This window comes from Sardina pilchardus, chromosome 6, assembly GCF_963854185.1.
Source record: "Sardina pilchardus chromosome 6, fSarPil1.1, whole genome shotgun sequence".
NCBI classification, from domain to species: domain Eukaryota; kingdom Metazoa; phylum Chordata; class Actinopteri; order Clupeiformes; family Clupeidae; genus Sardina; species Sardina pilchardus.
This window is the reverse complement of record NC_084999.1, coordinates 36,027,746-36,051,594: the sequence shown is the minus strand read 5'-3', so window position 1 is coordinate 36,051,594 and position 23,849 is coordinate 36,027,746. Positions and strand designations below refer to the sequence as shown.

Below are 23,849 nucleotides of genomic sequence, written 5' to 3'. Positions count from 1 at the left end.
AGCTAAGTTAGCTATTCAACATTTTAACATGAATAGAAATCATTAGTTAAGTTAGTAGTGGAATGTTTCATCTTTAAACTGTCTACCTTCACACTATCAACTCTCTGTAAACTATGCAACCACCATGTTTACCCTAGCTACACCTTAGTAACCATATCTAAATTACATTATCTATCTATTTTTGCATTTTCATGCACTGGTAATTCCTTGGAATTGCATTTCTAGTTCTTCTTCTAACGCACGCAATTCAGCTTGAACCGTTTAACGTAGAAACTTCATTCAAACGTTGTTGCGTAGGTCTTGCTTATGCCATGTGTGCTTTGTATTTTTCAACTTTGTAACTTTTGTTCTTTTTAAACTATTAGTTAAAAACTATTACAATTTCCCCCATAGACTTAACATTGCTCATTATGACATCACGGCAGCAATTAGAATCTTACGCCAGGTGGCCGGCCACCTGGGCACCAACTGTCAGTTTCTCTGGCTTTAAGCATACAGTCTCTCAGAAGACTACATATCCTGTTAACTGTTTCCTCTGTCCACAACTGTTTCAAAATAAAAGTCCTCACTGCAATAATACACTATTAAATCATTTAACCATTGAAACTACTCAACTATTGAACTGTTCAACCATTCCAACTGTCAGTTATCATCCACTATGCCTCCAGTCAACTACATGAAACCTCCATGTACCTAGCAACCAACATAGCAACCATTAAAATTAAGTGTTTATGACCGTTTCCATAGCAACCAACATGATTATACTGCAGTAACTTCTTGTTTATTGATAGTGGCCACCATGGATACCCTAGCAACAAATGTTTCAAAATAAAAGTCCTCACTGCAATAATACACTATTAAATCATTTAACCATTGAAACTACTCAACTATTGAACTGTTCAACCATTCCAACTGTCAGTTATCATCCACTATGCCTCCAGTCAACTACATGAAACCTCCATGTACCTAGCAACCAACATAGCAACCATTAAAATTAAGTGTTTATGACCGTTTCCATAGCAACCAACATGATTATACTGCAGTAACTTCTTGTTTATTGATAGTGGCCACCATGGATACCCTAGCAACAAATGTTTCAAAATAAAAGTCCTCACTAGCAAGTTAGCTAGTTAGCATGGTTAGCATTGTTAGCATAGTTAGCATTTTTAGCATAACTGCAAAAAAGCATCAACTAAGTTAGCTAATCAACCTGGTTAGCATTATTAGCAAATTTAGCATTGTTAGCATAGTTAGCATTTTTAGCATTACTGCTAGAAATCATTGGTTAAGTTAGCTAATCAACCTGGTTAGCATTGTTAATAAAGTTAGCATTGCTAGCATAATTAGCATTTTTAGCGTAACTGCTAGAAATCATTACCTAAGTTAGCTAATCAACATTTTAACATGAATAGAAATCATTAGTTAAGTTAGAGCTGGAATGTTTCATCTTTAAACTGTCTACCTTCACACTATCAACTCTCTGTAAACTATGCAACCACCATGTTTACCCTAGCTACACCTTAGTAACCATATCTACATTATCTATCTATTTTTGCATTTTCATGCACTGGTAATTCCTTGGAATTGCATTTCTAGTTAAACTTCTTCTTCTAACGCAGCCAATTCAGCTTCAACCGTTTAACGTAGAAACTTCATTCAAACGTTGTTGCGTAGGTCTTGCTTATGCCATGCCTGCTTTATATTTTTCAACTTTGTAACTTTTATACTTTTTAAACTATTAGTTAAAAACTATTACAATTTCCCCCATAGACTTAACATTGCTCATTATGACATCACGGCAGCAATTAGAATCTTACTCCAGCTGGTCAGCCACCTGGGCACCAACTGTCAGTTTCTCTCAGGCTTTACAATATCCCTGAAGACTACATATTCTGTTCCCCTGTATCCTCTGCGCACAACAGTATCAAAATAAGTCCTCCTAATTCCATCCAACTTTATATCCATTCATCTTCTTCAAACCATTCACTCATCCACCCATTCTAAACAGTCTGCCTATCAACATCAATTAGACGCTCTACATTCAACTTTTAAACAATCTACTCTGTCTCAGGCTGGCTCTCTTAAGACTAGCCAGTTAAATTGATTACACCTGTATCTGTATCCACTACTCTCAGTAGAGAGCTGTCTCTCCATTCTACAAGAATATAAGGCACATTCCATCCAACATTCTATCCATTCATTTTCTTCAGACCATTCACTCATCCACCCATTAAACTGTCTATCAACATTTATTAAACAACCTGTCTATCAACATCCATTAAACTCTCTGTCTATCAACATTAATTAGACTATCTACATTCAACTTTTAAATTATTTACTCTGTCTCAGGCTTTAAGAGTACACTGTGGCTCTCTTAAGACTAGCCAGCTAAATTGATTACACCTGTATCAACTACTCTCAGATAGCTGTATCAGTGTCTCTCTTAACAAGAATATAAGGCACATTCCATCCAACCTTCTATCCATTCATCTTCTTCAGACCATTCACTCATCCACCCATTAAACTGTCAATCAATATCTATTAAACAATCTGCCTATCAACATCCATTAAACATTCTGTCTATCAACATTAATTACACTATCTACATACAACTTTTAAAGTATTTACTGTGGGTCCCTCTCAAGCAGCGTTTATATGTCCTCCCTCGCTCCTCGATCCTCAATGATCTACATAAAGAAAGATAGAAGAAGGGCTAGACTATCCCATTGTTGCCGCTCCATCATTCTTTATGTAGATCAGTGAGGAGCGAGAGAGGACGCGTAAACGCTATATGAGAGGCACCTTCTGTCTCAGGCTTTAAGCATACAATCTCATTAAGACTACATATCCTGTTTCCTCTGTCCAAAACTGTTTCAAAATAAAAGTCCTCACTGCAATAATACACTATTAAATCATTTAACCATTGAAACTACTCAACTATTTAACTGTTCAACCATTCCAACTGTCAGTTATCATCAACTATGCCTCCAGTCAACTACATGAAACCTCCATGTACCTAGCAACCAACATAGCAACCATTGAAATTAAGCGTTTATGACCGTTTCCATAGCAACCAACATGATTATACTGCAGTAACTTCTTGTTTCCTGATAGTGGCCACCATGGATACCCTAGCAACAAATGTTTCAAAATAAAAGTCCTCACTAGCAAGTTAGCTAGTTACCATGGTTAGCATAGTTAGCATTGTTAGCATAGTTAGCATTTTTAGCATAACTGCTAGAAATGATTAGCTAAGTTAGCTAATCAACCTGGTTAGCATTGTTAGCAATTTTAGCATTGTTAGCATTTTTAGCATTATTGCTAGAAATCATCAGTTAAGTAAGCTAAACAACCTGGTTAGCCTTGTTACCATAGTTAGCATTGCTAGCATAGTTAGCATTTTTAACATAACTGCTAGAAATCATTAGCTAAGTTAGCTAATCAACCTGGTTAGCACTGTGAGCATAGTTAGCATAGTTAACATTTTTACCATAACTGCATGAAATCAGTAGCTAAGTTAACAATCAACCTGGTTATCATAGTTACCATAGTTATCATTTTAACAGGAATAGAAATCATAAGTTAAGTTAGAAGTGGAATGTTTCAGCTTTAAACTGTCTACCTTCACACTATCAACTCTCTGTAAACTATGCAACCACCATGTTTACCCTAGCTACACCTTTGTAACCATATCTACATTATCTATCTATTTTTGCATTTTCATGCACTGGTAATTCCTTGGAATTGCATTTCTAGTTCTTCTTCTAACGCACGCTATTCAGCTTCAACCGCTTAACGTAGAAACTCCATTCAAATTTTGTCGCGTAGGTCTTACTTACGCGATGTGGGCTTTGTATTTTTCAACTTTGTAACTTTTATACTTTTTAAACTATTAGTTAAAAACTATTACAATTTCCCCCATAGACTTAACATTGCTCATTATGACATCACGGCAGCAATTAGAATCTTACGCCAGGTGGCTGGCCACCTGGGCACCAACTGTCAGTTTCTCTGGCTTTAAGCATACAGTCTCTCAGAAGACTACATATCCTGTTAACTGTTTCCTCTGTCCACAACTGTTTCAAAATAAAAGTCCTCACTGCAATAATACACTATTAAATCATTTAACCATTGAAACTACTCAACTATTGAACTGTTCAACCATTCCAACTGTCAGTTATCATCCACTATGCCTCCAGTCAACTACATGAAACCTCCATGTACCTAGCAACCAACATAGCAACCATTAAAATTAAGTGTTTATGACCGTTTCCATAGCAACCAACATGATTATACTGCAGTAACTTCTTGTTTCTTGATAGTGGCCACCATGGATACCCTAGCAACAAATGTTTCAAAATAAAAGTCCTCACTAGGAAGTTAGCTAGTTAGCATGGTTAGCATTGTTAGCATAGTTAGCATTTTTAGCATAACTGCAAAAAATCATCAACTAAGTTAGCTAATCAACCTGGTTAGCATTGTTAGCAAATTTAGCATTGTTAGCATAGTTAGCATTTGAAGCATTACTGCTAGAAATCATCGGTTAAGTTAGCTAATCAACCTGGTTAGCATTGTTAGTAAAGTTATCTCCTCCTCCACAGGCCAGTCTCCCTTTGAATGCTCCTTGGGCTACCAGCCGCCGCTGTTCCCGGACCAGGAGAGAGAGGTTGGTGTCCCTCCTGCTGAGGCCTTCATCCGTCGATGTCACCGGACATGGAGACGCACACGCTCAGCCCTTCTTCGCTCCTCTGCCAGCATGAAGATCCAGGCTGACAAACATCGTTCCCGACCTCCCCCGTATCGTCAGGGACAACGCGTGTGGCTTTCGACTCGAGACCTGCCCCTCAAGACTGAGTCCTATAAACTTTCCCCCCGTTTTGTTGGGCCCTTCCCCATTGACAAGGTCATCAGCCCAACTGCAGTCCGTCTCAAGCTCCCTGCCCCCTTGCGCCGCATTCACCCCACCTTTCATGTCTCTAGGGTTAAGCCATTCATCTGCAGCCCCCTGCACCCTGCCCCTAGGCCTCCCCCTCCCCCTAGGCTCATCGACGGCTCTGAGGCATACACGGTGCAGCGGCTATTGGATGTTCGGCGTCGGGGCCGTGGGGTTCAGTACCTCGTGGACTGGGAGGGCTATGGCCCGGAGGAGAGGTGCTGGATCCCGGCTCGACACATCTTGGACCCGACACTCCTCAGGGACTTCCATCGCCAACATCCCATGCCGCCCAAAGGGACGCCGGGAGGCGCCCATTAGAGGGGGGGTATTGTTAGTATTCAGCTCCCTTGCCTGTGGACTTTGCCCTGCTGGACCCTTGTTGTATTGCATGTCATCTTTGTTTTGACTCCATGTGCCTTTGTTGTGAGTTTTGAACTCCGCCCCTCGTTTGAGTCTCACCTGCTTTGCTCATTAATGTTATTGATTTCCCCTGTTCCTAGTTTGCTCCTCATTCAATTAGACCTCTTTTCTGTTATTTAAGCTCAGTCTGTTTTATGGTCTGTGTCAGAACGTAACCAGAAGCCTGATGCTCAGTTCATGCCTAGCCTGTCTGTGTTGCCAGTGACTTTGTTTTTTGGAGCCTTTTTCCCTGGGATTTCCTGTGAGTTACCTTTGTTGTATCTTTGACTGGATCTTTTGTGCTTTCTCCTTTTTGGATTTTTTGTTCATCTGTGATCTCAGCTACTGACTCAATAAAACCTCCTGAGTTGCATCTGGTCTGCATTTGGGTCTTATCTACAATCCCTAACAGAAAGATTGTCTTGCTTTGCATATTTCAGAGTTTTTATGGATGTCATAGTGGATCTGAAGTTTGTATTTACGTCTTCCTACACTCTCTTTTTAGGAGTGTAACCGCTGGATTTTGCTTCCATGGTGCTTTCTGTTTGTCCTTAACTTTCTTGGATTTTAAGGGAGCAATGCCATCCATAATGTTTGCCACTTTTGCATTAAAGTGATCCAATAAGTCTTCTACTGAGTCTGACAAATTACTTGATGTCTGTGAGAGTGCTTGCTCAAAAAGAACACTTTTCTTATCATTTATGATTCTCCTTTTTACCAACATAGATCTGTTCTGACTGTGTGGGGACATAGACACATCAAAGAACACGCAGAAATGATCAGATAACGCCAGGTCTTTAACAGCTGTGGAGACATTGTGATAACATTGTATCTGTTCATTTAAAATACTTGTGTGTGATCACATGTTCTAACATTCTACTATATTTATTCTGCTCTTCTGCTAATACACTGCACATATTATTTTATTTTATATTAGTCTAATCCACCTTCTGTAAACCAACTGTATACTGTCTACACTACACTATATTTCTTGTTCTGTCTATGCACCACCTACACTTTGTCTATGACACTATACAGTATGTTTGCTTTTTCCCCCACTTCTGGTTAGATGCAAACTGCATTTGGTTGTCTTTGTACTTGTGCTCGGCTCAACGACAATAAAATTGAATCTAATCTAATCCAACCATGGCAGTTCTAGTAGAACATAATGTAATTTTTTTATTTAGCCTAGGCCCAGGACAACAGACCTAGGCTCATGTTGGCCTATAAGGTAGGTATTAAGCATATGGTTAGGGCTCCAATTATTAGTTAACACCAGGACTATAGTTTGCAATCAATAGACCTTTTTATTTATTGAATGAAAATCAAAATTCCAATATCATTTTGCAGCGAGCACTGTCCAGGTTTGAACCCATGACCATTAGATACATAGTGTAGTGTCTATCCTTTTACGCCACCGTATGGAACTTAATGTAGTGTAATCGGCTAATGATTTATCGACCAATGTATTCGGTGTGTTTCAATAAATGCGTAACTTATTTGTTTACATTTCCTCGCTTTGGTGATTTGAAGGCTTCACTGATTAAGTAACCTAAGCTAGCCTACTTTAAATAAGATACACGCTGGGGTTATTATTATTCATTTTAACCCATTAGGCTACTAGGCGATTATTAATTATCATCATCATCCATAATAATAATGAAAACATAACATAAAAATACTAGCTCTTATAATAGCCTACAAATTATTTTAATGATTATTATTAATAATAGGCCTATGATAGGCCTATCATAACTAGGCTGGGCCCAGGAGTGTAGGCTACAGAAATCATAACTCATGTCAGGCAACGTTAGCCTACAATTTAGACTTCGTTCGGCTCTAGCCGACAGGACCCGACATGCTCCGAAAACATCTGCTACTATTGTAGTCCGAACTATGTTGGTAGCAACCAACTTGGTTCAAACTAACAAAGTACTATGTTGGTAGAGCAGTTTTGGGAAACAGTCGTAACTTGGATGTTGGTCAGTTGAACGATGCATCGTACCATGTTGGTTAAAAGCTAACCTACGTAGTTGTACGGGAAACGCACCCCTGGTCAGTAGATATAGCTCTTTGGAGATTCTCCTAAAAATGCAGATGTACTGTGCCCAGAGGGAAGGGCTCAATCCATGGGTATTTACAACAGCAAGGTAAAGGATCAATATTCTGTGACACTAGGGGGAGCTCTATAGCTGCTAAAAAACCCGACCCCCCCACCCTAATCCTACCCCCCTGCTGGTAACAAATTCCTTCCATGTACCTACATAATGATTTAATTTCATTCTGGCAGCTACAGGGAGCAAATATAAATGTAAGAGTTAAGCGCTGTTCACACCTAGCCTGACGACGTCATACTCAATTCTTGTCAGAATATGAGTCTGAAACTGCTCCATTCAGCCGCGATTATGGGGCGTGATTCAACCAATACAGGGCGGGGGGGATAGCTCTGCACTCATTGGATAGACCAAACCAAACAGAACAAGTTATTGCGCTGTCAGTATCTATCTTGTACAACACCTGATAGCGAAATCTAAGACAACGAAATATGTAGCAGGGTAGGCTATATGGAAAACATCCTCCTTCGTTTTTTAAAAATAATTCCTTCAAACTGTATGCAATGAACAGCTGGGGAAGTGTGTCGTTAACCCAACTAGCAAACAGACATTTTTAAACAAACGGGAACGGGAATCACTCAAACATGCTGTTTTAACTTGGTGAAAGTGAAACTGAAGTTTTCCCACATATCCACGTTGGTCTAAGTGTTCAGAAATAGTTGTGTGAATCCGTGATAAAACCTCAGTTTCAATAGCTAAGCTAAATGAAAGGCCAAACTGCATGAACAAATTATGCATTCATAGCCATAGCGTTTCTGTTGCAATCAAAATCAACCTAAGCCAACACGGTCTCACACCCAACTCGTCGAACGAGGGCGCATGCAGCCGTGAACGTCACTGCTGTTCATCTGTCAATCATCACGTAAAGCCCGCCCTGACAATGTGATTGGTCCGAACAGATCTGTATCGGGAATTGTAGCAGCCGAATGGAGAAGTGCCAGACCGAAGTTCCCTGCAGAAAAAGGATGTAGGCGGGGCTAAACTTCGGTCTGGCATCCAGGCTAGTTCACACCAGGAAAGACTATTGACTATAACAACACTGATCGACGACAAGGGAAGTCTCTCCTCGTGCTGATTGGCTGTCAGCTTTTTATCACTTTCAAAATCACTCTGAAAATGATCCCAAACGAAAACATTCTTCATGTCATTATAGTTTATGTGTGGATGTAATCATTCATATTAGTTGGGACAACACTTTTTTGCTGTTATCGTTATAGTTATCGTTGTTCGTGTATTGGGTTTTTTGGAATATGAGTGATAACTACCATAGACTACATACTGTTCATGACAGTAATCAAAACATTTTTGTTTTTGGTTCAGTTTATTGACACCTTTTGGATTCATCTAAAATGTAGTAAGTGCAGACTTACATTCATTGTAAGAATATAGTTATAAACAACATACATACAAATTCACCATACATGAATGCCATTATAAAATGATATAGTTCATATTGCATTATTACATAGTACATTTTTGTCAGTTACAAGTAAGTGTCTGTGTATGTGTGTGTGTGTGTGTGTGTGTGTGTGTGTGCTCATGCATACAAGATTTGTCCTGAGAAGGCAGCGTTTCGGTCTCTGATGAGGGCCACAGTCATTTGACACAGTTTATTCATTCTTCTCTCACGCTCTGAAGAGTCCTAAACAAAGAAACATGCACAGACAAACATGGAGTAAGTAAAAGAAAGTAAGTAAAATGTATTTTTATAGCACATTTATGCACAGCTCATTCTGACCAAAGTGTTTAGTGCTTGCAAGAATAATAAGAGAAGAAGACATACAATGTTTTTTCCCCTCAAGAGACCATGTATGTTTTATGATAGAATCCTATCCCTTTATCTCCAAATTCCGAAAATAGTAGTTGCATAGGAACATGCAGGTGCTCGAAAGTATCATCAATTATTATATCAAAAACCTACAAAACCCATAAATAGACAACACCAGCTGGCTATATTATTTCCAACTATGACCTATCCACAGATAGTAGACCTAATATAGTATTTCAACATATATGAATCAAGGCAGTGGTGTTGTCAGTTAATTTAAATTCATTCATCTCTTTGTCCAATTAATACCAAAGCCAGACAATGATAGAATGTTACCATAGTAGGCCTAGTTATCAGATATTAAAGAGAAACTATGCAGGATTGGCGATTTCATCTCCAGTTTCGGTTTCGCTTTTCGTTTTCAGTCGTTTTATATTTGCATATTTCTCTGCAGAGCTTCCCCTACAGCTTTAGCGTGTATATTTATACATATATAGGCTATATATATACAGCGCCCTCCATAATTATTGGCACCCCTGGTTAAGATGTGTTAAAAGCCTTAAAATAAATTCAGTTTTTATTGTAGAAGCATACTCTCACACTGAAAATTGTAGAAAAATGTAACCTTCAACTTACAGTAAGTAAATTGTAAGGGGGAAAAAGAAATCCCTGACTACGAAATAATTGTTCCTCATAAAATTACCTGTTCCACAATTATTGGCACCCCTAACAATTCCTAGGAAATAAATGTAATTAAAGTATTTCTGTCAATTCTACAGTAGTTTACCAAGTTGATCAGAGTATGTACATGAACATTTCATTCGATGAACATTTAATTAGTAATTCTTAACATCCTGTTTCCCTGGGGTATAAATATGACATGACACAGAGGCAATTTCTCTTCAACATGGGAAAGACAAAGGAACACACTGTTTAAGTAAGGCAGATGTGTGTCAACCTTCACAAGTCAGGCAATGGCTACAAGAAAAAAGCCACTCGCCTACAACTGCCCATATCTACGGTCAGAGGAATCGTTTAAAACAACTGGAACAGTGGTAAACAAGCCTGGAAGAGGACACAAGCTTATTTTGCCACCACGTTCAGTGAGGAGGATGGTAAGAGAAAAAAAAAAAAATCTCCAAAGCTCACTGTTACAGAATTGCATCAAATGTTTGCATCTTGGGGTCACAAAGTCTCCAAAACAACCATCAGGCGCTATCTACATGCCAACAAGTTGTTTGGGAGGCATGCATGGAAAAACAAATTCTCACTCAAAATCATAAGCGCAAACGTCTAGAGTTCGCTAAGCGGTACTGGGCCTTCAACTGGGACCGTGTGCTTTGGTCAGATGAGACAAAGATAGAGCTTTTTGGCAACAAACACTCTAAGTGGGTCTGGCGTAACAAAAAGATGAGTATGCAGAAAAGCACCTCATGCCCACTGTGAAGTATGGGGGAGGATTGGTGATGCTGTGGGCCTGTTTCTCTTCCAAAGGGCCTGGGAACCTTGTTAGGGTGCATGGCATCATGAATGCTTTGAAATACCAGGACATTTTAAATCAAAACCTGGTGGCCTCTGCCCGAAAGCTGAAGATGGGTCATCACTGGGTCTTTCAGCAAGATAATGACCCTAAACATATGGCCAAATCTACACAGAAGTGGTTCACCAGACACCGTATCAAGCTCCTACCATGGCCATCTCAGTTCCCAGACCTCAACCCCATTGAAAACCTGTGGGGTGAGCTGAAGAGGAGAGTGCAGAAGAGAGGACCCAGGTTGCTGGATGATTTGGAGATTTTTTGCAAAGAGGAATGGTCAAAGATCCCTCTTTCTGTTTTCTCTAATCTTGTGAAACATTATAAGAAAAGATTAGGTGCTGTTTTATTAGCAAAAGGGGGTTGTACAAAGTATTAACATCAGGGGTGCTATTAATTGTGGCACACATGATTTGATGTAAAACAATTATTGCTTAATGTGGATTTTTTTTCCTTCTGAATAAATGCACTTGAATTAAAGGTTGGATTTTACACTTTTTTTCATTGTGGTCCTATATTATTTTGAAAAAAAATAAAAACTAGATGTACCGCAAAGCGATACACAATATGACCGCCGCTCAGTCCTGCACATTCTCTCCGCAAATATCAATCACGCTTGTGTTTCCATCGCCTACTCCATCCCTACTGCAACTTTTATGAATGTAAATGAGTGTGTGCATGTGTGCGCTTGCTTTTGTGTATGAGTGCTTCTCTGTCTAGTGTGAGTGTGTGTCTGCTTGTGTGTGTGTTTTATGTGTCTCTCAGTATATGTGCACTGTGTTCTCTGCCGTCACTGTCCCTCCAATATCAGATAACACACACACACACACACACACACACACACTCACATGCGCGCGTGCACACACACACACACACACACACACACACACACACACATACACACACAGGCACACACTCACACGCACACAAACACACACTCGCGCACACACACACACACACACACACACACACACACACACACACACACACACACACACACACACACACACACACACACACACACAGGCACACCCAGAGAGAGAGAAAGAGAGAACACACACAGAATACACACAGATAACACAGACACAGAGAGAGAGAAAGAGAGAAAGAAAGAGAGCACACACAGAACATGCACATACACACATATACACATATGCAAACACACAGATGGGCACACAGAAACGCACCCACATGTGTGTGTGTGTGTGTGTGTGTGTTCCTGCATGTTTGTTGCACCCAGAGCAACCATTCTCTTTTAAAACATATTTGGAAACTAGTTGATTAAAGGTTTCTAATGGTGTCACTTATATGTTTCTAGGACAAAAACTAGCAGAGATTGAGATGTTTGGAACAGTTTTTGAAATCCCCAGGGGGGGATTTAGACTCCAGAGGGTTAATACCACCATCTACTGGCCGATGGGTATACAGTCCTGAATGTACACATAAATCTATTTCTTTTATAGCTCCCCATGGATGAAATTCCACAAAACTTGGCATACTCCCAGAGGGTGTCAGGTTAATCATACACATGAAATTTGGTGCAGTTCATAACATCTCATCTGAAGATAGGGGCAATTAAAGCAATATTACATTGCATTTTAAATTTTTACCATGGGGGTGCAAATCACAAATGACTGGTTATAAGCTAAGTTGATGCAAGCTCTAGAGAACAACATACCATAAACATTTTGTCATCCTCGGTGCCACGGTTCAGGTAGTTATGTAGGAAAAACTGTCATTTTTGGGCTTCTGGCGGGGGCAGCGCGGGGGTGGAGTGACCCCCGGGGACGAAACGAAAATTTTCCATAGAAGTCTACTGGGGCTACATGCCCACCAAGTTTCATGCGCTCCGGTGTTACGGTGTCCCGGGAATCGTTGACGAAAAATGACGGGAAAAAAGAATAAAAAAAAAAAAAAAAAAAAAAACTTTGACAACAACTATATGACCGCTTCGCTAGCGGCGGTCATAATAATTAGAAGCTAAAGAACACATCCTAACCAGGGGTGCTAATAATTATGGAGGGCTCTGTATATAAATAAATTGCAAGTGTGGTTCTTTTTGTTCCTTACGCGTCTCAGACTTCCAGATGTAAACAAGGAGCGATCGCCTCCTGCAAAAACTGCAAGGTTGCCATAGCGGATAGGGACACTGGGGGCCAGGGAAAATATTACTGTTTTCGATCAAACTGGTCAGTCAAGCAAAACAACGATTTCTAAGCGATTTTATGACTATGAATAGGATGCATAGGGTCTCTTTAAGGCCCAATCCCATTTCTCTGTCTTATCCCTTCTGCTTCCCCTACCTCTTCGCCTTACCCTTCCTTGAAACCGAGTGGCAACATAAAGGGATGAACATACTCCCCTTGGAAATGAGACACCACTAGCCATTTCTTCACTAACAACCTACATCTGTCTTTTGTCAAATATCGTTGCATTTTCAACTCTGAACAAAACCGTTCAGGAATTATTTCAACAAAGGAGAAACGTGCCAATGTTCGTTTGTAAGCATCCCAGAAGTTACTTGACATCTGAAGTAATTGCTACCTGTAGTACTGTAGATGCAAGGAGTCAGCAGCAGTAGGTTATGCAGCATTCATGTCAGACAAGTGGTTAAAAAGTGTAGCAAATATCACTGCTGCTGGATATTAGTTACATTTCAGACATGGCTAGCTGCAAAATTCGCTAGGTATGTGACATGGAAATACAGTGCCTATAGAAAGTCATCATACTCTTTTCAAATAGTTGCTTTTTTTGTCTTACAGCCTGAAATCAAAACCCATTTTAAAAACAATCTTTTTACACATTTAGCTGTACAACATCAAAATAATGAAAAAAAAGTCATCACTGAAAATTAATAAAAAACTAGAAAATGTAATTCCATGGAAGGAATTACCATTGCATGTAAATGTAAAAAGGTTGCTGTGTAAAACATTGTATTAGTTAAAAAGACAACATAGGCTGTATGACACAATAAGAATAGATGAATAACAAAAACCCAATTACAGTTCCACTGAAATTACTTGGAAACCCACATTTAAAAAGTGATTCATGAAAATGCATTAAAATTGTGGATAGTAATTTTGGAAAATAAATCTTCATTTATTAAAATAATAGACTGAAATAAAGTTGCCAACTTCAAACGAGTTGCAAGCGCTGACAATTTGTTTAGTAGGCCTACTGAAGTTCACCAACGTATGATGTATGCAGCAACAGGTAGGCTGAGGAAATGATATAGCAAATTATAACGTTAGCTAGCTTGCTACCAACAAACATGATGGCAATGATGAGATGAATGATAACAATGCAGCTTGTAGCCTACTGTACAAACGACTGTGAGAATATGACATCACACCCGAGATCCGAGGCATCTCGAAGAGCATAAACGAACGCGCTATTAAACCTAAATAAATGGTAGCCTACAACTGGCATGTCTATCAGGTTGGACGCTGAGTTAAGACTGGCGTGGCTAGAAGCTAACGTTAAATTTGATTGTCGTTAGCTAAATATAGTGCTTACGTTAGGGTTTGATTGTCTAACTATGGTCCCAACGTCACCTAGAGCTAACCGGTTACTGTAACGAAGCAAGATAGGAGTGGGCTACTGCAAGAGACAAGACGAAGATAACGTTCCGTGGCATGGTATCAACGTTAGATTGCTTCTTCTAGTCACTAGTGTTTACAGCCAGAGAGGGTTAAAGCGGAGCAGATGGCTAATGAAGGATCTTTGCTACAGCTGTAGCTTAATGAGCACTACGTAACAATCCATTTCTGCCGCCAAAGCGTCTCAACGTTAAGTCTATGGGATTTTTTAACTTTTTTATCATAAATATCTCAAAAAGTATAAAGTTCACAAATGTGAAAAATAATAAAACAAATCTCCGTTTCAAGACCTTTGTAGGAGTGCTTGAATGACGTCAAACGGTTCAGTGGTTTTAGAGCCTTTGATTGTTGATTTTGGTCGGAAGCAGAATAATAATAACGATAAGAAGAACAGGGATAACAGTACATTGCATTTACATGCAATGTAATTAAAGACTAGAATAACAGGGTTGGAAAAGTCATCATACCCCCGATTTAATACTTTGTAGAGCTTCATTTTGCTTTCATTACAGCCATCAATCTGTTTGGATATGTCTCTATTATAGCCCAATATCTGCCCAATCTTCCGTGCAGAATTGTTAAAATTCAGTCAAATTCTGTAGGGAATGGTGATGGACTGCTCTCTTCAAGTCAATCCACAGATTTTCTATAGGATTTAAGTCAGGGCTTGGACTTTGCCACTCAAGGATATTTACCATCCTATCCTTAAGCCACTGCTTTGTTATTTTGGCAGTATGTTTAGGATCATTGCCGTGTTGGAAGGTGAATGACCTGCCCATCTTCAGCTGTATAGCAGAGGGGCACAGGTTTTCCTCCTAACCCTAACCCTTGGCAGCATCCATTTTCTCTTCTATCCTGACCAATTGCCCAGTCCCCACTGAAGAGAAACATCCCCACAACATAATGTTGCCCCCACCATGCTTCACACTAGGTATGGTGTGTTTTGGGTGTGTTTGGGTGTGTATACTGTGTTTGGTAAGCGCCTGGAGCTCAGTCCAAAAAGTTCAATCTTAGTCTCCAAAAAGTTCAATCTTAGTCTCATCTGACCATAAAAGCCTTTTCCACATGGTAGCAGAATATTCCAGATGTGTTTTTGCACTGAACTCCAAGCGCTATGTTTGGTGAAAACCAAACACAGTACACCACCCAAAACACCATACCTACAGTGGGTGTTGGTTGACATTGGCCGCTTTAACGTGAGATTCTCATGAGACCTCACGCGTGAATCACGTGTATTTTATTTATTTTTCCCAAGTGAAGCTGCAATGACCCAAACAACCACCAGGTGGCACTTGTGAGCAGGGTTAGGAATGTCGGCATTTACCACTAGCCAAACAATCCAAAAGTGAATTAAATCCCGAAGCAAGCTGAACATCTTTTCTGCTTTTAACAGCCTAGTCTCACGATAAAACGTGTTATTGTTTATGAAGGTGTCTTCTGTTGGCCTATTGTATGAAGAGGCATCTGGCTGTTTCGTTTAGGTTGGTTTTGCTGTCACTAACGGTTTCCTGAGGTCACGAGGCCAGTTTCCACTAAAAGCATAAGCCTATCCTTGTGTTCTCATTTTTGGGTCAATTCATACATTTAATTTCAAATGTGCGGATAGGCTGATGGTACGCTTGTTTTTATGCTGGCAACAAAACAAAATGGTTCACGAATGTTATTCTTGATTCTAAATGCGGGAAACAATTAAAAATAAAATGTCCCATTTTCCGACGCACCACAAACCTCTTGCGTATGTGTACATTAGGCTATATGTTTATTTGAAATGTATAGCTGGCTGTTGTCAAATTTGTCAAATAGCCTAAAATAGGCCTACAGGAGAAACTATATGGTGTATGCTCTCTGCTGTTTCATTCCGAACCGAAAGCGAAGGAGGGAGAATGAATTATGAACGTTTCACTTTTGCATAAATAATTCCTGAATGGTTTTGATCAGGCGGGAAACAATTAGGCACCACACACATCTTGTCTATTTAAATATTCTATTATTTGGGCCTATTATAAAAGGTAGGACTTTTTCGTTAGAAAACAATTTCATTTGAATTATGGACTGCCTTTGAATGAAGTTTGATCGGACTTTCAGTTCACAGAAGAAAGTTTCAAGACGCTAAGAAACACATGTTTGCCCCGTCGCATTAACGGCGACTTAATTTACTTCAAAAGGATATGACCTCATGAATCCTATGGTTGTTTGTGTATTCTACTTGTCTTTTTTGATCTATAATGATTATAGGGGATGCATCTCAGTTGTTAGATTTGCACATAATATGGTCATCCGCGGTTATGGGTCAAGAAAACATATTTTTAATGATATTCGGGTTATGTTTGGTCGGGTCGGTATACAAAAATATGCAGTTCATTTTTTGTCATTTATATTGTACATAATTGTCTTTAGATGAGGAAAACATAATTTGCAGCATTCCCACTGAAACGCGATTCTATTCCCCATATTTTGTCACAAACATGTACAGATGGTACGGGTTGAGAATGCTCCTTTTTTTCCCGCACATCGGGAATCCCGAAGCATCGGGACCGCCCTAATAATATGAAGGTTCAGCTCATGGAAAAACCCAAGGACACAAGCGGAGAAATTGAGACATGACGCTCGGCATGTTAGATTGCAGTTGCAGAGTTTTCGAATGTTTACAGCCTACCAGTGGCGCCTGCAGGCGTACGGCCGTACGCACCGTGCGTACCTTGAGACTACTCATCAAGGAAAGAAAATTACCCTTGTGCGTGTGTATTCACATCAAATTGGCCTACCATAACTTCCCAACTATGCACAATATCCCATTAGCCGCATGCCATGCCATCAGGCTATTTACAATTTTCTATATGAAGTTTGTCAACACGTTATCAAAATTAACTTAATGCAGAGCTACTGTATATCCACGCGCACATATTTCTTTTGAGCAGGAGAGATTACGCACGCAGGCGTGCAAGTAGGCTACTTGTTGTTTTCTTTTACTCGGCTATCTATTATGGTTATCAGAACACAATGTGACGCTAAATCACTAACTCAAATACTCATCGTGGATATCGCAAGTTCTTTTAAACAACGAAAAGAGAAAGAATGGAAGATGGAGGCAGGAAAGCTAGAGGAGATTCCAGATGGGCAATAACAAGCTAGGTAGACAATTTGTGTGCTTGTCGGAACGTTAGACTAGCACAGCGTTTCTCAAACTGTGGGGCGCGCCCCACTAGTGGGGCGCAGACATGCCAGGTGGGGCGCGAGCTGACGTGAAAAACCGGAGATTTCTTTTTAATCTGTAGCCTGTGCCTTCCTTCATTGATAATTACGAGAATGCGCCTTCATCTCACAAAACAAACACAAACGAGGTAATCTATAGTCTTGTAGGCCTATCATTGACCAGATGAAAATGTTAGTCTGTCCTGGAATCGTAGTCCGAAAAAAATGATTGACGTCGGAATTTTAATTGCAGCGGAAACAAAAAAAAGCGTTCATGTTGGAGACGAGCGCAGTGAAATGGAAGGATATCTTGGCTATCTGTCCGACGACACAATTGCTGTTCTGCGATCTCGAAGAACAACTGCTTGACAAACGCAAACACTCATGTTTTGCCTTGCAAGTGGACAAGGCCACTGACTTTACAAAGGTGGTTTAGTTATTGCTTATGTCCGCTTTGTTAACTTGACAGCGGCCGATATTCTATTCTGCGAGTATGCCAAAAGTAGGGCCACTGCAGATGAACTATTCAACATTGATCTCAACAATTAGTCTACCTGGCAGAACAGGACATCAAATGGGAAAACTGTGAGGGACTTGGTCGGTTGGCGCACAGACGATAGCAGGTTAAAGAAATGCTATCGTCGTGATAAAGAGGGTAGTGCCCCATGCGCAACAGACGGATTGTTTCATTCAGGGAAGCGCTCGCGTCAAGGCTTGACCTGAATAAGATTTTGAACGAGGTTGTGAGAGTGTTGAACTTCATTTCTAACACAATGGTAGCATATAGTTGGCCCTTTTGCTGTAATTTTGGAAATTAGCTTTTTTTGAAGCAAGGATTGACACCTTGTCAATGACAAAAAACTGACGTTATTGGTCATTGATTTAGATTTTTATTTTCTCTATTTTTGAACTGATATTTATCTGTAGTAGGCCTAGCCTAACTGTTATTGGTTACTGATGTATATTTAGCAAGTGACATTATAAATGTGACAATTTTGAGCTTGACCTATACTTTCTTAGAGCGATGATGGACAGGTGGGGCTCGGGAAAGCCAAGCTTGATCAAAGTGGGGAATGAAAGAAAAAGTTTGAGAACCACTGGACTAGCATTACAACACTGTTTAATATCATTATTAAACAATGCTTGAACAAAACTAAACGTAACTTAGCAATAACTTAGCTGTGTAACGTTGTCCAAATGAGTATTGTGTAAGGGATAATCAACGACGCGCCGTGCGGTTATAGGAAAATAATGCACGTTCGAAGTGGTAATAAGGACCCGACGCCGCAGGCGGAGGGGACTATACACTTCGATAAGTGCATTATTTTCCTATAAACGCACGGCGCGGAGTTGATTATCCCGCTTATAACACTGCTACTATCACTTTCAAATTTCTAATTGTGTTATTGCATGTGGATCTTATAGCCTATGTAGGCTACTTTTTTGCTGACCAATGCACAAATCTAAAACCGAGAAACGGACAAATATTGTACAATATCAGATTGGTGTGCGTACCATAGCATTGATTCCTGCAGGCGCCCCTGCAGCCTACCTCACAGCTCTCTCACTCGACGTAGCCTATAACTCAGTCAGTCCAACAGAGATGCCAGAGCAACGTTTTGGTCAATGGAGAGGGAAAGAAATGCTCCGCATATCCGTCTCATTTAATCATTAAAATGAAAGTGATGACTGGCGACGTTTCAATAAACCATTGTTGAAATGAATGAAAATGGTTTTAGAAAATCGCCTATAGGCCTATCAGAAGGAAATAGCCTTCAATTCAACCTGAAATACTCGAAAGGCAACCTTAGATTAATTCATGAATTCATTACGGTTACAAGACCGCATTTCCGTGAATAGGCTATTATTGTCAATGTCAAGGCGAAGACGAAAGAGATGGACAAGATGGACATTTTGGCTACATTGACACGCTAGGAATACTTAGAAATGTGTATAGGCTATTTTAAAACGGAGGCATGTTCGTTTTAACCGGCGACGCTGGGTAGCCTACATGTACCCAGCACTTGTTATCACAGATTTTGTCCCCATCACTTTTGACGACTGAAAATAAAATGTATTTAACAGAAATCTCTTTAATACATGCCTATGCTTGTCACTTTACTTATAACCGTAGGCTACATGCATGGAGAAGATTTTGTAACATTGTAACAATGGATGGTCAGATATGCGATAGGGCAGTGAGGGTGATTCATTGTAACCATCGACTAGCAGGCCTAGCTCCGCAAAATAAGTTTCTAGCAACGTATGTATCGTATGCATGTTCATGTTGATTCAGAGATAGGCATAGACCAGTGGTTCCCAAACTTTTCTGGCTCACGGCACCCCTGAACATATCTCTCTCCATCCACGGCACCCCTATTTTTTTTTTACTTTTTACTCAACCTCCTTTGTGCCATATTTGTACTTCATGCCATTTTCTTTAACCTTGTGATATGTTGGATAGGCCAAAACTGCTTTTATTATAGGCATTACTAAGATAAGGTGAAGTTAATATCTTTTTTTGTTTTATTCAAATGAACTACTTTCATTCAACTCATTTAATTGAACTTTTGAATAAATGGTGAACAGGATAACCAACTTGATAACCACCTGACCTCGGTGTGCAGTCTTAACCCATTTCACTGCAGAGGGCAGTGAATAACCGTGTTTGAAGGGGACGTGATTTAACGTAATTAACTATTTTTACGATCTGTTTCAATACATCCGTCAGGTCTGGAGGCATCGTTTTTGCAGTAAGAGCCTCCCGATGCAACATGCAATGCGTCGCTACCATGGAAGGATTCTGTTGCATAGCTTTCGTTACAAAGCCTTTGACCCGACCTGTCATTGAGGCCGCCCCGTCAGTGGCAGTGCACACACTTACGCACATATCCCAGCTAAGATTATTGTTCCTCAAGTATTCATCTGTCACCCTGAATATCTCATCTCAGGCAGCATGGTTGGCCAGTTCTTTCAAAATAAAAAGTTATCTGTAAATTTGTCCTCATCGACATCTCACGTTAGCAAGCAGCTGGCAAAGGCCACTAGCATAAGTGGACTCGTATTTGAAGCGCAAACTTCCCCAATAGCCGTAGCCATCGTTAGCCCACGTCTCCCTGCAGACCAGGCATACTGGTGTGGGACACGTTACCTTGCCAGCCCAAGTGAACTCATACTGGAGGAAGGAGTCGTTATATTGCCTCACTTTTCTCTTAGCTGATCAGTGTTTCCCACAGATTGGAAGGCAATGTGTGGTGGTCGCCCCATGTCCGCCGGGGGGGGGGGGGGGGGGGGGGCACCCATATTTTCATTGCATCGCATTTTTTATCGCTCTCCTTTCATATAATGTAAATTATGTTTTTAAGAAGATGTAAAGCTTGTCTTTATTTAACACACACATTATGTAATTATTTACATTCTATATAATATACTGACATTTCTGGTATTCATAACAGCAGATGATAGCCTACTATTCATATTACAACTCCACATCTTAAATTCAGCTGTCTGGTTGAAGCCTCAAAGTAGCAGGCTAAGCTTATCATACTCTACTGGTTGGACTGTTCAGTTTCCCCACATGTGTTTAAGTTTCAAGGTAAGCTAATACTTTTTCTCCTTGGGACAGACCCATTAAGTCTTGGAGTTGAAAATATTGGTATTGAGATGGTCAGTCAACTTGAATGCAAGAGTTTTAATCAAATACCTGCAGCATAGCCTACTAATGATGCTAACCGAATTTGACAGTAATTTAGCTAGTTCTGTGCGTCAATGCGTTCACGATTGTGAATGTTTTATTTGGATTAAATATGCATGTCGATGGCGGGTGTCCATTAAGCGCGCACGAGAGCCGGCCAAGGAGAATGAGTTTACTTCTACTGTTTTGTAATTTAGTTGCACGCATAGTCTACAAAAGTTGCGGGAGAACTTTATGCTTCTACCCGAGCAGCGTCAGGTTCATCAGTGCGACCACCGACCACGCTTCCAGGGATGATCTTGTTGGTTTTCATGGAGATAGACGCGGTGTGCACGGAGGGGATGGGCTGTGTGTGCCTGTGTGTGTGTATGAGAGACAGACGCGTGAGTGACAGAGAGGAAGCGCAAGGAAAGGAAATTCAGCTTAACGAATGCTGCGCGTTTTTCAATAGCGTTTCAATAGCGCACAATAAATAAATAAATAAAATAAAAAATAAAAAATAACGAAACGCAATATGTGGCGGCCGGTGCTGAATCTGTGGCGCACCGCCACAAATTTGTCTATGTGTGGGAAACACTGCTGATTTCGTCTGGTCAGATTCCGAGGTCTGTCCCTGTGGAGGTGCATGGCGTTCTCTTTAAAAACGTATCCATTGCGCCTATAACTGCACCCCGCCGTACGGAATTAACGAACGAAGTCACCGAACAAACAACAAGTAGCCTACCTACATACAGCACAGTACGATACAGTAAACTGTAGCCTATTGTTTGTGCTGCAAATACGTTTTTGCAATCAAATGAATTTTGAAATGGATATTATGCTTTTTAAAATTTCATTAAATTATCAAGCCTAGACAATTCCGCGGCACCCCTGAGCATGCGTCACGGCACCCCAGGGTGCCGCGGCACCCACTTTGAAAACCCCTGGCATAGACTACCATAGGCTGCTGGGCGTCAAGCTATATGACAGCATTTTATCATGTGGTGAATTAATAACTAACGTCAGTTTAACATGTCAGAACTTTTGAACGGCGTTTCAAGTGGATGGAGCGAATAAAGCATGGTGGTAATTACATTCGAGCTGTGGCGCATCTGGTTGAAGCATGTGTATCGTACGCCAGCGACCGGGGTTCAACACTCACTCGAAGAACCTCTCCGGTACCCATCAAGACAAAAAGGCATCGTTTTATTAAAAAAAATGAAAGATTTTCTGTTTTACGATTTTTTTTATGTTTGCGATGTCTGCTGAAAAGAAAAGTTAATATGTGAATTCGTGGTTCAGCGCACACTCACACACATTTTTACATTGACATAGTGTTGGGCTCAAGTGTCGTCCTCAGTGCCGCATATAGGTAGGCTATAATGTAGTGAACTGGTTAGACGAATGTGGGGGAGGGGGAATGATCGCACAAGACAATTGCTCTTCATGAAATGGATCTCACAGACGGCTGTCGATTTTTAAATGTAGCCTACCAAACCACTTGCGAAATCGGACGTGGCACATAGCCTAATTATTAGGCTACTGGATTTAATATAGCAAATCCATAGACTTTGTTCATCCAATATATACAATAAGTATAAAATCCGACAATCCAAAACGATAACGAGATCTCCCAGAAACGAAAAACAAGTTTGTTGAGTAGCCTAGTCCTTCCAACAATCTCAGCTTTTGCGTTTCATAGATAAAAGGCATCCTGTCCTGCTGTATTCCAATGAGAAAAAAAACATCCACAAGGTATAGGGTCACGGTAATGCAGCATGCATGAATCTCTCTCCCCCCCTCTCTCTAGAGAGAGAGAGAGAGAGAGAGATGGCTTAACAAAGTTTTGTGCATTATATAACGCACAAAACTTTGTTAAGCCAGCTCCATACATAACAATAGCTGCCGCGCGCTCTCCCCGGCCTCCATTTAAACTAAGGGCAAACCCATTCATTCGTGCCAAAAAACATTTTGTCAGTAAGGAGAGGTCATATTACCAAATGGCGAACCTCGAAAATTATTTAGGATATAGAGCTGTGTCCATTACGCACTACAGTTATTTTTTAGGCTATTGTTTTATTTGAGTGTTTTTGTCTACCATGGCAAACATAGTTGAAACGTTCGCTCTAAACGTATGTATTTCCAATCGGCTTTCACAATCAGCTACAGCTGCGCTGATGATCACAATGAAAACTTGCAATGTCTATACAGAACTGCTTTCACTTCCCCGAGTCGCGAACGCAACATGCACAACAATATACCGATATTTAGCAAACACATGTATTTCCAGCTCTCAAAACCGATGAGGTCCAGATCTCAGTGGCCTCATAGCTGCCTACAGCCATGCATAGTAAGCCTAATAATAGCCTTGCCAAATAAGTCATCAGTCACACACCCCTAATCGCGGGGTTGACCTGTTACTTTCACACTGAGCCCCGATGAAAACAACCCAACCCTCCTTGGCGGAGATAATAATTAGGCCTATCAAATTAAAAGCACACTACGACAGGTATACTTGTGTGATCACGCAACACAAGAGAGCATTTAGCGATGGGACAGTTGTGAATGAGTGTTTAACACCCGGGGGATTTGAAAAACTGTTCCAAACGCACATCTCAATCTCTGCTTTTATCA

The 23,849-nt window shown here is 40.4% G+C and overlaps 2 protein-coding genes across 6 annotated transcripts in view; one reads left to right on the top strand and one right to left on the bottom strand.

Moving 5' to 3' along the window:
• LOC134083363 (uncharacterized) overlaps window positions 1-5,524 on the top strand; it is a 54,580-nt gene extending 49,056 nt beyond the window's left edge. Inside the window, exon 3 of the mRNA XM_062539692.1 lies at window positions 4,602-5,524. Coding sequence (XP_062395676.1) covers window positions 4,602-5,254 — 653 coding nt within the window. The 3' untranslated portion in view covers window positions 5,255-5,524. The remainder of the gene's footprint in view (window positions 1-4,601) is intronic.
• A 3,239-nt stretch (window positions 5,525-8,763) lies between these two features.
• crppa (CDP-L-ribitol pyrophosphorylase A) overlaps window positions 8,764-23,849 on the bottom strand; it is a 95,391-nt gene continuing 80,305 nt past the window's right edge. For all 5 annotated transcript variants that reach the window (XM_062537872.1, XM_062537873.1, XM_062537876.1 and 2 more), the window contains one exon: window positions 8,764-9,091. In XM_062537872.1, the coding sequence (XP_062393856.1) occupies window positions 8,987-9,091 (105 nt within the window). In that variant the 3' untranslated portion in view covers window positions 8,764-8,986. The remainder of the gene's footprint in view (window positions 9,092-23,849) is intronic.